Raw genomic sequence first — 14,923 nt, forward strand, 5'->3', positions numbered from 1 at the left:
TACAGCCTCACACACGTGTTGATAAGTAGTTAGAATGTTTTTAATTAGAGTGAACTGTCTTAATTTCCATGGGTTTTGGGAGGTTGTGCTATACAGTCCTGGGGGCCCTAAATATCTCTAGGCAGATGAGTTTTCATATCACTGCTGAACATAACCATTGCAAAGATCTTCATTCTGGAGACATAGTTATCTTATTGGGATTTTCTGTCGATCTCTGAAGATGAATAAAAGCAGTTTCCACTGATATTTTGAATGGGTAGGTAGGAGGTACTGGCCAAGCTAAGGCATAATATGTCAGCTTTTCTTTGTAGAAATCTGAGCAGAGATAGAAAGAGTGAATGTCAAACTGTCAGCACCCTGTCATTCTTCCATATAAGCTGTGTCAAAGAGGAGGCAGAAAGAAGAGTCATTTTCCTTTTGGACTGTGGCTTTGAACCCTAGGCTTAATATATGAAAAAAATACAGGTGACTCACCTTTTGTGTCCTGGAAGATAGTACTTCATGTTGTTCAGTTGCTCCGTGCCTCCTGATTATCCTCACAATGAGTCTTCTGAGGTATCAGTAAAACATCAGTTTTCCTAATTTAGGAGCTTCATATATCTTTCCATTCATGCTGACAGATGTGTTTAAAGTGATTAGAAATATGAGTACAACTAAGTTGTTCCCTTTGCAGAGCTTGGTGATTGGGTTGATCACTGTCTTTTTGGCCATTTCTGTTTGTTTGACTTCTACCTGAGATTCATTAAAAACATGATGGCGCTGACCACACTTTGAGGAAAGTGTGTTAGCTCTTAGACTAGATGTGGTTTTCTAGCTTTTTTTCAGCTTCTGCTGGTGGCAGGCTATCTTTTTTTCTTAGGATCTATTATTAGAGTATTAAAAAGGATATAAAACAATACTCATCCAGGTTTTTGGAAGTCAAAACCATAATTCCCTGGGTCTCCAAGGGACAAAACTATGTGAACATATATATCAGTGACAAGAAGGTATGGTTAATATCGTCATGACCATGAATGTCTGAGCTGTATATCTGTGGGTTATCAGAAACAAATGAGAGCAAAGCAATCCCTGGAGAAAAAGCGGGTTAAAAATATTTCAAGCCCCTGTTTTATCTTTACTGATACCTGCATCCTTGCTTCACAGTAGGACTGTTTTTTCTGCAAAATAATGGCTAAGAGCAGCTTATCTTATCCATGCAATTTAATTCTAAACTCTTCTGAATGAACAGATGGTTTACGTAGCTAAGTATTGTTTAATGGCTGTATTGCTAATGACATTAGGTCAGCTCCCAGCTAAACCTCTAATGCTAATCCTTGAAAAAACAAACCCATCAGATCTATCCAGTCTTTGCTGGAAAGCTATGGAGTGATAGTTTTTTATGCAGTGCTAGCTGGGCAACAGCTGTCAAAGAGCTGCTGACTTGCAGCAGAAAAATGTTTTGGTCTAGGCTTTGTTTTTATGGCTTTGCAAACCAGGATTCAGTTTGAATGCTTTATGGCAACAGATAAAGCAGAGTAGAAGGTATAAGGGTATCTGCAGACACCTTCAAAAAGCTGTGTGCCTTTCACCCACCTCCACCCACAATACAGAATAGTAATTCTCATGTTTCATAGGTTGTAAGGCACATTTTGAAAATGGCACAACTACAACTCGGAAATCATTTTTCGCATTCCCCTCAAGAGAGATAAGATGTGTTAAACAGGTGTAACACAGGTTCCTCTGGAGTGACATTATCAAGCACATGATGCCTGCTGGCCCTCACCAAGCTGGTGTAGACCAACATTGGTGTGAAGTTTGGTGGAAGAGGATCAGTACAACTTCTGAAAAGCTTATGATGCAGATACCTGATATCCAAGTTCATAAGCAAAGGGTAGACAGAGAATCCTGGTGTTACAGTATGTTCAGACATCAATGTCTTGACAACTGTAAAACACACTTTTCTGAACAGATGCTTAAACAGCTTCACTGGCCACATGTCACTCCAGCTTTATTCCAGAGCAGGTTATGTTTCTCTGAGGCCACTGAGGGATATCCTTATCCTGAGGAGTATTTCAGAGTAGTAGCAGCCTACCATTACAAAAGTGGCCTAGTAAAGTTACTCTGTTCAACCATCAGCTCCATGCAAAGCAAGTAAGAGCTCTTAAGAACATCTGCTCTAAACCAAAATGAGACTGCTATAATTAGAGACATGTACCTGGATATATCTATTTTATTTTGTGCCATTGTCTCTTTTGTGTTAAAATTCGTACCGATTCTTCTACAATTACTCTATTTATCAGTATTTCCTTCTTCAGAGTGTCTTATGTAACTATTTTCTATTCTGTGTTATTTGCCCCTTTAATAAAACAACTGCTGGTATTACAAAGAATTACTGTCTCACAATGAGAACTGTTAAAGTCCCTACCGCTCACGTGTACACACTGTGGTTTATATAGTGGAAATATTTATCCTGTTGTGGGAAACGCTGTGTAACACAACTTGTGGCTTAACTTCTAGGAATGAAAGCCACATATAGCAATCTTATCCAGCATTTGTGATACTTTCCTTGTCTTGTTTACCAGAGAATTGAGATTGGGCTTTCCTCTTTATTTTGGTAGGTTCTGTACAGATTAAAGGAGAAGATCCAGTTGTCACTGAGACAAGAGAAGGAAAAGAAGCAGGAGATCCACCTCTCACCCCTTCCCTTGCAGACGTCTCGGTCCGAGTATAAGACCACCAACAGCATGGTCCAGCCTGAACAGGCTCCAAAGGTTGTTAATGTTGTAGTGGACCCTCAAGGCCAATGTGTTCCTGAGCTCAAACCTTCTCTGTGTGCCAGTCCATCACCTTTCAGAATGAAACCTGTGGGGCTCCAGGAAAGGTAGGGTGGTGCCCAGCACATTCAGGATTTATTCTCCTTTGTTATACTCATGCTGCATGATTTCATATGTGTCTCTTCTGTCCATAAATGGGAGACATCACCCTATGAACATCTGAGAAGTGGGATTTTGGTGTGTTAATATCTATCTCATGGGTATTCCCTCCTTTACTTTTCATATGAGCAAAGGTCTAGAAGGTTGGGCTGCTATTAACTGTAGTACTACAATTCATTTTGCTAATTTGTTTCTTCCCCTTTTCAACAATTTCCCTAAAGAAATAAATTTTCATTTTCCATTGATTTTTGCCTGGTTTGATCCTGGAGATCCTGCCAGAGGGCCCATGAGCTGGTTATGTTTTGTCAGCAAAGGACATTCTCATTGTCAGGGGGTGCCTAGCACATGGGAAACTTAGAAAGAAGAAATATTTACACCGAGAGCATCATACAGCGTTAAATTATCACTTTTAGATAATTTTTCTTCTGAAATCCATCTTTCCATGATGGTTGGGATACAGTCCAAAGTCTACAGTTTTTACAAAAAAGAGAAAGAAGTGATTAGTAACGAATCCAACCCTTGTGTACATCTCCTCAGAAATACTTGGGCGCAAAACCTTGCCACTCATTCTACCTTTCAAAAACTGGGATAGTGCTCTTTTCCTAAAACTAGTTATTCTTCCCCCAGGAGAATACACACTGACATCTGTCTCTCCTCTGTTAGAAATACATATGACTTCTCACCTGATGGCTCAGGCCGCATTCATAAAGCATCAGTGCTTTGAATAACTAATGTAGCATGCAGCGTTGCAACTGAACTCTTCTACCCCGGCACAGATGATAAATGAAAGAACAGATGCCACACAGATATGACAGGGAAATCGGAATGAAAAGAAGGCCGAGCAGAGCCTTGTCTTTGAGGACTCCGAGTTGAGCAGTAACCCCAATTCAGCCTGAACCGCAGGATTTCAATAACAGAGATTTTATCAATGGCTTTGTGAGCTAAGGCAGAGCTAAGAGTGAAAGATGCTGAAAGGCAGACCTGTCATAAAATATGTAGCGATATCACTGCAATTAAAACGTAAGGAATGGAGGAAGCTAGTAAATATGTTTATCAAGTTGCGCTCATTCCACAAGACCCTAAAAATAAAGCACATGAGCCTGGGTATCACATAGATAGTTTATAATACCTAGTACCTAACATAGCATATGTAATAGTTGAGAGGGATTGGGGTGAAGGAATTTGTAGAGGGAGTTTGTACTTAAGGACCAGGGAAGAAATTTTTCCATTGCTCAAGGAAAATAAAAACTATTGATCTAGGATCTTAATTTCCACCACCACAGATAGAAACTCAGCATTTAATACTCCTAAATCAAATTTCATCCTTTGGAAGACAAAGTTCTGAGTCAGATTGTGTCCAAATGGATAGCTGAGATACAAAGAGGAAACTAATCTGGTGTTTGATCAAGTAAACTAGGCTTTTCAGCTTATTACTAAGGAAATAGAAGTTGAAAGAACTGAGCACTTCAGTGTCTACTGTAAAAGACCACTAACAGGCCATTGTGAAAAAGTGAAGGCAACTGTGATAATGTCCCATTCTGCAATTCTTTTTGTTATGTTTAACACATACACTTTATCCTCCCAAGTCCACTTCTAGAAATGGCAGTTTAAGTTTTTTTCAAACTCAGTGATATGAAGGTCTAGGGATGTGAGGGAGTGAACTTTAGGAAATAGGTTGTCTTCTCTTCCTCTGATTATAGCTATTATATATTTATATAATTTATATATTTCTTATTTACTATATCCTGTACTAATAACAAATGTACACACATTTTGACACACAGAAGCATTGGAGGCTAAAAGTAATAATGCAGCAACACATTTTGCTTCAGATGTCATCTAATGACCAGGTACGTGGACAGTTAAAACCCCTCTCCACCTTTCTGCCTCACAACCACCTTGCACTAGGCAATCTTGGGCTATCCTCATTACACATGGGAGCAGCAAACATTACAGCATGGGTCTGCACACTGTAAGCCACACACAGCACAAAACAGTCTGCTTGCAGCCCTCCTTTTGTCAGTATGGAGTGGGATCAAGCCTGGACGTCCCCTCCTGCTCATAGCCACAGCTTGGGGGGGCACCCATTCAATAATGTTTGCTACCCTGATTTTAGCTTCTGCCAGGGGAAGAAGCTCGTGGCAGGCTAGTGTGGATATGGGGGCTCCTTGACAGACTTATCATTGAGATTCCTTTGGCCAGGTGGCTTGACAGTGGTTCCTGAGCAGTATTTTCTAACTATCCAAACTCCCTCATTTGATTCCTTAAGGCTGATCCATAGTCATGAAATGACTAGTATGATCCAGACCAAACTGTATCTCTTCAAAGAGATATCAATGGACCATGGACCAAACCAGGGAGTGAGCCAACCACTGTGTCTAGCCATCTAGATGGAAAGTTTGTGACGGTATCTCTGAAGGATGGGGCAGAAAAGCTGGATGATGCCTGCCCGTCAAGCTCTCCCTGCTCTGCACACTAGGTGCTGCTTTGAAGAGCACATCTAAATGCAAAATTGTGGTGGAACTGACTTTTCACAAAGCACCACATCTGTATCTGGCCATCTGAACCTTTCCATTTTTAATAGGAATAGCATTGGCTGGTACAGAGGCAGACAAATTGTTAATGGACAACTGTGCATAGATCAAAATGTTTCTGGGAGTTTGTCCAGGTTCTTAAAATGTATTTTGCATCTGAATACGAGAGCCAAATCCATGTATGTTTTTTTTTCTGTGTATCTGAAAAGGCTCTTACTCAGCTGTTTTTATAAAACAGCTTCCCCATCAGATTATGCAATATTTGCCCTATCAAATGTGTAGAATGCTGCAGATTATTTGTGTGACACACACATACCCTGGTGCTGGTGCCTTGATGCCTGAAGTTGTGAGTCAATCTGGGGGCAGGACGAGTGGCCTGTATGTTCTCCTCTTTGCCTGTAGCACTTGGAGGAGAGAAGGTGGTTATGCAGTCAGGACGGTAAGTGGACCAGCAGCCTCAGGAGGTGAGTTATTTTCCTGGATGCTGATCAGGAACGTGTACCTATGTGCAGTGTGCTGTTGAGGGAGCAATGGAGTGGTGGTCAGCAAGAGTGGAGGATGGACTGACAGGTGTGGAGGTGATAGGGCTGTTTGTCAGAACAAAGAGGCGCTGACTCCTTTCTGTTACAATTAGTGATAGGTGCTGGGGCAGGCAAGTAAAGGACTTTCTTCGGAGCCTTCTGGCATCCTCCAGATCATTCAGTATGGAATGCTTCAAAGTTGTTCTCTTCTGGTGTTTTCACAACTGCTGCTGCTTTGCAGCAAAGACCTTCTCCATCAGCAACCCACATAATGCTGCTACTGACCAAAGGAGAGGGAGAGCTAATATTCTCCCATGGGTGACTTCAGCAATGAACTGTCACAATATCATAGTACCGCTGCCTGACTTTAGGATGTAAATGACCATTTTCTCTTCCATGAGCATATCCATGAATATTGCATCAGTGTTTATTTTTATACTTAGGCTTTTACAGGTTTATATGAATAATATATACTTTTTCCTTCAGCAGAGTAAGGCTTCCTTTTATTCTGCTGGTTGGCCCAAAATTCATCTTGATATCAATGGTCCCAGCCAAAATCACAATCTGGTGAAGTGGGATGTGATATTCTAAGTTTCATGGCTGACTTGTCAAGCATTGAAAATTCTTAGTACAAGCAGTGAGTTGTTAAAACACAGGCATGGTATATAAATATAAATATAAATATAAATATAAATATAAATATAAATATAAATATAAATATAAATATAAATATAAATATAAATATAAATATAAATATAAATATAAATATAAATTTGTTACCACACCATCACAATATTCACTTGTTTTACAACTGGATATACTTTTCCTCCAGCCGCTGCTGCTGTGAGTTTTAGTTCCAGTATAATTTGTGACTAAGACAACTGTATTTCAACTGTCTAGTGCACAATATACTGTGTTTTTCAAATTAGTTACTATCTAGCATGCGAAAGTACATGGAAGAAAAGGAAATGTGGAAAACAGCTCTTCCACTGTGTGTGTTAAAAAGCACAAACAGTGCTTTGGAAAGTCTCAAGCTTTTGTATTCCATCGCAGCCGCAAGGACCTAAAACTGTGGCTATTACATCTAAATAATCAGTGGGGAAAATCACAACACTGTGTTTTCTTGGTCTGTTACATATTCACTAGAAAATTATTCTGTCTAAAAGGGAGAGCTCATTATGTTTACATATCAGGATGCTAGGGGCATGCAGGACTCTCATTTAGGCCAAGTAACATTTTACATGTACTTCGTGCTGATTTTTTTTTCTGTGCAAATAAATACAAGAGGGTGGAGAATACAATAGAAAAAAAATGGCAAATAGAGCAAAAACCTGGCAGATAAGTGAAACAATAAAATATTTTTACATAAAAGAATTCTGCAACAGTATGGAAGCACTGCTAGGACACAGTAAAACAGAAAATACTCTGTAAGAGGGAAGGCAGGCAGTGCCAGTGTGAGCAAAACTGGAAGGGAGAGGGCTGCTCATTGACATCATTCAACATAAACTGTGCAACCAAGTCTGCAATGTCTAGAGAAAACCAGTAAGCATCAGAATATAGCAGCAGGAAAATCACCTAGATCAGTGTCAAGTATAACTCCCTACAAACACAACAGATAGGACTGAATCTTGGCTTGAACTCTGTGAGAACCATGCATGATGATAGTTTTCCCCACAAAGCAGACCAATACTATAAAAAACCTATGCCACAGTTATTAGACTGTAACCAGTGAGATTTCTCTTACCATCCTGAAGATGCCTGTAAACTGGCAACAGAATTCTTTTCTCCAGTTCTAAGAAGTATTCGGTGGACATACAGTGAGTATAGTTCACTGTTAAGTATCATGAAATAAAAGTTAAAATAATATGCATTATAAAGCTGCTAAATGCTCACCTCTTTCCACTTCCATATAAGATGAGAAAAAGAGATATTCTGATGGAAAAGAAAGGCAATATATATTTTAAATCATTAAAAAAAATATTCAGATAAACCATAGTAGTCTGTGTAACTCTGCCAAAAGCTGAAGTTTGAATCAGGAATGTATTAGCAAGAGGTACTGACATGTAGAGTCAGACAATGAGAGCAATTATTGTTCTCTGTCTGCCTTTAGCATCCTTCCTCAGAAATATGTGGTATTTGACATCTTTACAGAGAAGACTGTGGACAGTTTTGGGCTTCAAGTTTGGAGGTGGAAGAAAATTCCAATGTTAATATTTATAACTGTTTTATTAGTTATTCTGCATAGACACACAAATTAAACTACTGTTCCGGGCACCTATACAGTTTCTGTGCCTTGTCAATTGCCATCTGATGACAAATGCTGTGGATGATAAACACTAACTGTAATACCTATTTTCCTGGTGTTAGCTGTTAAAATGAATCATTATCTTAACAACACTGTATACCAAATAAAACCTCCTAAGAAATGTTGGAACCAAGGTAAAAAACCTGATGTGCTCTTTGCTTCATTAATATAACAGCAGCTGCATCTTGGGATACCACTGTTCAACCAAATCTCTGCTCTAATAGATGAGAAAAATTTCCAACAATTCTCTCTGGTTCTGTTCTGATTTTTAGATCACAGAGGACAGTTGCCTCAAATATAATTATGGTGTTGCTGATCTGTTATCTTTATAGAAAACTGTCTATTGTGAGTCATCATTTCAAGTAATGCTCAGAGGGTAGCACCTTTGCAGTTGCAGTACTGTAAACATGCCAGGTTTTGTAGTTTATGACACAAGCATGGGAACTTAATATATTTACAGGAAGGGCCTTGAATTTCCTGGCTAAAATATACTAGCTTTGCATAGATTTGGAGGATAAATTTACCCCATTGTGTGGAGCTGAATATGCTTTCTGCATTCTTAATTTAAATCCTAGGGATTGTTTTCAGGAAAATGTCAGTGTAATTGTTCGAAGCACAGCTATGTGCCAACACAAAAGTACTAGCTGGAGAACAATTTTACGGTGATATCCTATCAGAAGGAATTTGCAAAGCACCAGGGACCAGTAAACTGCGTTTGAGGTGGGAGGCAGGAATTTTTGTGCTCCAGTTCGTCTCTGCCACTGAGTCATTAGAGCACTTTGGACATGGTACATAAATCTCCTTCAGCTGCGCTCTTAACAACTGGATTGAGACTGGCTGGCTGGTGTGCCTGTCTGAAGAGATGTAGCAAAGGTGAGAACCTTAACCTGAAGTACAGTAAGAGTCCTACAGTCCATTTGTTCACATAATTTACAAAGAGTGAGAGAATACAATTAAAAAAAACCACCAAAACCACCAACAACCTAAAACTGTATTTCTCTCATTTGGCAGACCTCTCAACTATATTCTGTCCTGGTCTATAAGATGCACTAATAAATTCAGTAAACCCAGAAACACTTCTTGCACTGAGGCCAGCTAGCAGAGATTATTTTGTGTCCATACTGCCAAGCTCCATTTACTTCCAGAAGAGTGGGGGCTGGATGCAGACTGCCTGCTGGGAATGGTTTGTGCATGTGCTGATTCCCAAATTGTGCCAGTGAATTGTTTTGGAGCGCTCTTGTTGGCAAAGGCTAAAAACAAGCCAGAGCTGCATGGCTTGAAACACAGCAGTATTGATTACTGAGTTTCAGTGCCTGGGATTGTTTCCTGGTGCTGTTTCATTTCTTTTCTTGATGTAGCTTGCACATGAAGAAGTGCACAGCTGGTGTAGCAGCTGACTTGAGGGGAGCGGTCCTGATGGTGGGCAGCTGCTTACGGACTGTGCCTTTTAGTAATGCTTCTCTCAGTGCAGGTTCTCCTCGCAGTCCATCATTGTGGCTTCCTCCTCCTCAGGCCATCTTAACTAGCTGGAAGGCCACACACTATGACTGCTGGTACCTGCACCCTCACCCTAGATGACAGGGTAAAGGCAAGGGCTGAAAACCTGGGCTGCTGAAGTGAGAGAAACTGGTCAAAGTAATGGACAACATGAAGTGGGATTCAGCTCTAAGGATCTCCTGCTCAGTGCCTGGGAAGTCTGTGTTAGCATGTGGATTAATGACTAGAGAGAGAGTAATGCTTTACATCCAGCTTGCATTTGTGTAATGTTTCTGTTAGTGCACAGTCTGAAAACTTTGTGCAAGTGCTGGACCTCTGAGTTGCACAAATGTCTGTTCTGTCCAACCCATTACAGACGTCTTTGCTTATCTGCAGTGTAGGAAGAGGACAGGAATGTGAATTGTCCCCTTTCTCTGGAGGGGAAGTGAACTCAGGCACCAGCCTAACAAAGACCCTTTAAAAACACTATTTTAACTGTTTGACTCCTGGCTAGTTGAGAAGGTGTTTTGGTTGTGGTTAGAGCTCTTTGAAGCAAAACTCTGTGGGAGTTACAATCTAAATGAATAGATGCAAATAACTATGTACCATCGCCCAAACTTACACCCACAGTCCATTTCCCTGTGTCTCTAGCACCTCTTGCAAAGCACTTCAGATTAGCGTGGGTAGACGGTATGTTTCCGCTCCTAGCACCATCTCTGCTTTAAATCGTCCCACATCCTTTTTTTTTTCCCATTCATTTCTGGGAGTGGATAGTTCAGGCAAATTAGCCCGCTCTTGTTTGGAGATATTCTTCTGGTGCAGTTTTGTAGTCCTCTCAAATGCCAGGGAGTGCTCAGTTTAGCACGCAGCCCATGCCTACCCTTGGTTTTCCCTTTACCATCTTGTGAGGTTTAGTCAGGAATTTTTAAATAATTTTATTGTATTCCCAGGTCTCTTATCTGGTGTTTATTCTTGTTACTCCAGTTGCTACTGGTTTTAGCTTGTACACAGGAAACCACAGTGCCAATCAGTGTTGTTCCCAAGGTGACAGGAAACCCTGTTTGGTCGGATGTTGATTGTGCTTGTCTTTACTGCTCCACCCATCGCATTTTCTTCCTTTTTGGCTTAAGTTAAGACAAATTAATCAGTAGCCGCCATCTGGTAGACAGTTTTGGTGGTTTTGCAGTGATTTGTCCAGCTGATCTTTTGAAAAGTAACACACAGTACAAGAAACTGAGGGGAAATATCCATGTTAATGTTTAAATGATTCTCAAGCCTAGGATCAGACAAACCATTGTTGCCCTAGGCATATGAGTAATTTGAGTTGTGTGAGTAATCTTCTTGTCTTGTCCAGCAGCAGGTTTGGGTTTTTAAGCGCCACTTGGTCAGAGGGTTCAACTCCAACACAGTTTTCAGTGACTGATTTCCTCAGCTCCTCTCTGCCTCTGCTTCGTTTCTGTGGTCATCCATTCTAGGCAGGGTTCCTGTGACTGTTTCACCACCTGTCCTAATGTGCAGGCAGAGTGGGACATCTGGGAAAGTAAGGAGATGCACACCAGCTGAACTTGGATGCTTTGAGTATCATGGCTCAGTCCATAGCAGGATGTGTCCATCTGTGACATTTACAAACAAATACATTGCCTTTTCAAATCAGCGGGTTTGAAATGCCATGCAAAGGGACAAAGAGAGGGAGAAGAGAACCAGTTTCATTAGGAGAATGGGTTATAAGCAGGATGAGGTCCACTGCATCTCATGAGTCCTTGACTAGAACCAAAAGGTACTGATTCCAGTAAAATAAACAACTGATGTACAAGGGAACTTTATCAGATATACAGGGGTTTGAAATTTACAAGAAAGGTTGATTTTTGAAACTTGGGGGCTTTATAGAAGTGTTCTTGAATGCTGCTATTATATCAGAAAAAGTCCAACGCCTCAAATTAAAACAGAAATATTCACCTTTTCTCATGTTTTGGAATGTGTTTCTCACTGATTATGCCATTCCTTCTTGCCGACTGTTCTGCAGGGCAGCCTAAAGCTGAATTTAGCTCAGTTGCCCGTAATTTAAAATGTTAGGAACAGACACAGAACACAGTTAAAGAAAGAAAAGTATCAAAGCACCTCCAAAACTACAATATAAAATATCCTTTGAATTGCACGAAGCCATGTACTGGACAGTACTTACTAAGTGTCTAGCTTATATGGTAGCCATCAGTTAATATTCTGGGCCATGAATCTCTTCTTTGAATCGAATCATAATTCATTTTATTTCTGTGCATTGTCAGAGCACTTAAAAATTATGACAGTTGACTAATTATACTGCTTCTTTTTGGAAAACAGTTCTGGAAATTCAGCAGAGATCTCTTACGCAGTCAGAGCTAGTATGTACAGAAAGCATTGCTAGCTAGCAAAACCACTTTTCCTCGAAGAATACTGCATGTAAATCTGTAGGTCAGACTATTTCTCAGCTTTTGTGGGAAATTCTCTTTAGCATTTTTATTACTGTAGCACCTAAGAGCCTCAGTCACAGATCAGGATCTCTCTGTGCAAGGCTCTGTATACACACAAAAATGAAGTGACCCTATATCCAAAAAACTTACAATCTAAACATCAGACAAGTTAGTAGATGTGTCCAGACAGTCAGGCAAGCCTCAGGAAATGGAGAAGCAATAGCATCATAGCAGAGATGAGGATGCCCAGAGTATGCTATGAGAATGGCTCAGCCTAAGAAATACTGCCCAGAGGCAGCAGCTGATTTCATACAACACTGACCTTTCAGCCAGGTTCTTGCTAGAGTTATTTGTCTGCTTCAATACCTTCATATCCAAGCTGTTACATTGGTTTGTCTTGACTTTGATCCTTCACTGAATATGGCCAACATGTTTCAGGAACTCTTTTTATTATTTTCACAGTAAGGCAAGTGAGACATTAATTGGTTAAATGACTGCTTCAAGAAAATATTGCAAATCAGTGCTCTACCTTCATAAAATACTTGGACTCTTGAACTCTCTGTTCAGTGCTCTAACCGGTGGAGTCTGTAAGAAGCTATGACAGTGATATTTCTTTCTGGGACAGGGACTTACTTCCCTTATCACCGAATCATCTGTTCATTATGTTCCCTAACAAAGAATATACTTTTGATGCTTAACAGACTGTGTGTATTGTTATTAATTTATGGTAGCTGTAATTATCCCTGTTATATTAATACTGTGATTTGATAAGAGGAGCAAAACAGAACACAGCTACTTCAAATAACTGCTCAAATATGCGATAGGCATCAGAAGGGGAAGTACTGTATATAATTCCCACACAGAAAAATGTCGTTAACTACAATGTTTCTCTAGGGAACTCTGTCCCGATGCTTCGGGATGACCGATAGCAGCTCCCTGGGAAGCTGTGCTGCCACTGAGAGATGGGGCTGGTGCTGGACGAAGGCAGCTGAGCCTGCCCCTCAGCCAGGGCTGGTGCTTCCACTTCCCACCATCCTCCTGACAGCTGCATCTCCTGTCTTTGAGATGTCTCAAATCCTTCCTGAGTTGTAGCGAATTCCACCAGAGGACTGCCACATAGTCCAGAGGCTTTCAGTTCCTTTCCCTGGACTTGATAGTGGATGTAACAGTACAGCCTTACAACAAACGAAGGAAAGCAATGAGAACGGAAGGAAAGCACACAACAGCTAATAAATCCAATTTGCATGATCTTGTTTCACTTTAGACTCTATTTAGCTTGTTTTGTCTCAGTGGATTTATAGAGATATCTGGGAAGAGAATTTGGCCCATAGAGCACAGTACTGAATAGGTTTGAAAAAGAAGGGAGCATTGTGAAAAGCAGAAATCTGGTATTGTAATTAATCCTGGGGGTAATCCTCTGACTACAGAGAATGCATTTGCAATTTACTGATAAGATTAGAATAAAATAAATGTTTTCTGCTTCATCACAAGGATTTTCCCAAATGTAGATGGCCTAAATATCCCTCTAGTCCACATGTCTAGTGTTCACTATTGCCTGGCTCCCAGCTATGGAGCTTGTTGACCAGGGACAGTGCAGAGTTCATAAGGTGGGCTAAGAAAGCAGTCTGAAGTAAAAATCACAGAAAAGAAGACACCAGACACAAAGATGTAGAAGCAAACTTTGGTTCAGGATGTTCCTAAACTACAGATTGCCAGAAGCTGGAGGGTATACTAAAAATAAGTAACAATGTTAAATAAGTATTCAGTAATTCCGACTTTTTTGCTTTGTTCTTGCATTCTTTCCCTAAACCTCCTCTTGCTGACCATTGCTGAAAACAGAATACTAGTCAACCTTTGGTCTTACATAGTGCACCAAATTTACATTCATATTTCTACATCACTTCCTTCAGTGATGTTAATCTCACTTGTGTTACATTCGGTGTATGGAGCCCTGTGTGTTTAGAGCATTTTTACTGAGATAGATGGGGAGGAGGTCAGATTGGGAAGGAGTTTGATTTATCTTTCAGATATGACTTCTCCTTTCTCTTTATTTCATAACGCAAGGTGCATTTAGAGGAACACTGCCTTTATCAGAGTGCTCACATTTCCTTCCTCTATTCAAATTCATGTAAGTGAATTTATATCAAGTGATTTAAGTTTCTTAATGCCGTGAATCCTTTCAAAACAGGGAACTATCAATCTGAAGCAATTATAATTATTTCACTCTGAAATTTCCAATCTGTACTGACTCATTGATTGTGTGTATGAGGAAGAGTAGATCCAGGAAACCTTTGCTCTGGCCCATGCCTTTGTTGCTGGGCAAAGGTACAGATGCATTTCCCTTCTCTAGAGCCCAGCCTATGCACTCGCCTATAGGAACATCTCTGATGAAGGCAAGCAGTGGCCAGGGCCATGGCCTTCAAGGCATCTGCTGAGCTCCATAGAAAGGAACTCCAGGTCACTTACTTGTCTGTTCCTCATTGGCTGCTCAGCCCTAAGCGGGACAGTACAGCTTGGCAAGACCTCTTTTAAAGATCTGTCTAATTTCTGAAGTTCAAGATAAAGTACACCTTGGTATGCAGACATTTACATCTGTCTTTTAAAAGCATTCAAGCATTGCTCCATTTCAAATTGCAAGCCTAAACTTAATTTTCAAAAGGAATACAGGCACTTTGCACATTTGCACACTTGTTTGAGCAAACCTTCCCATAGAAAGCAAGGCTGGAAA

At 40.4% G+C, this 14,923-nt stretch overlaps 1 protein-coding gene across 5 annotated transcripts in view; it reads left to right on the plus strand.

Annotated features, from left to right (window-relative positions):
* Nucleotides 1-14,923, plus strand: part of PTPRR (protein tyrosine phosphatase, receptor type R) — a 159,516-nt gene that overhangs the window by 97,738 nt on the left and 46,855 nt on the right. For all 5 annotated transcript variants that reach the window (XM_026867828.1, XM_026867832.1, XM_026867829.1 and 2 more), the window contains one exon: nt 2,598-2,860. In XM_026867828.1, the coding sequence (XP_026723629.1) occupies nt 2,598-2,860 (263 nt within the window). The remainder of the gene's footprint in view (nt 1-2,597; nt 2,861-14,923) is intronic.

This window comes from Athene cunicularia (genome assembly GCF_003259725.1).
Source record: "Athene cunicularia isolate RWA chromosome 1 unlocalized genomic scaffold, athCun1 chr1_part2, whole genome shotgun sequence".
Lineage (NCBI taxonomy): Eukaryota > Metazoa > Chordata > Aves > Strigiformes > Strigidae > Athene > Athene cunicularia.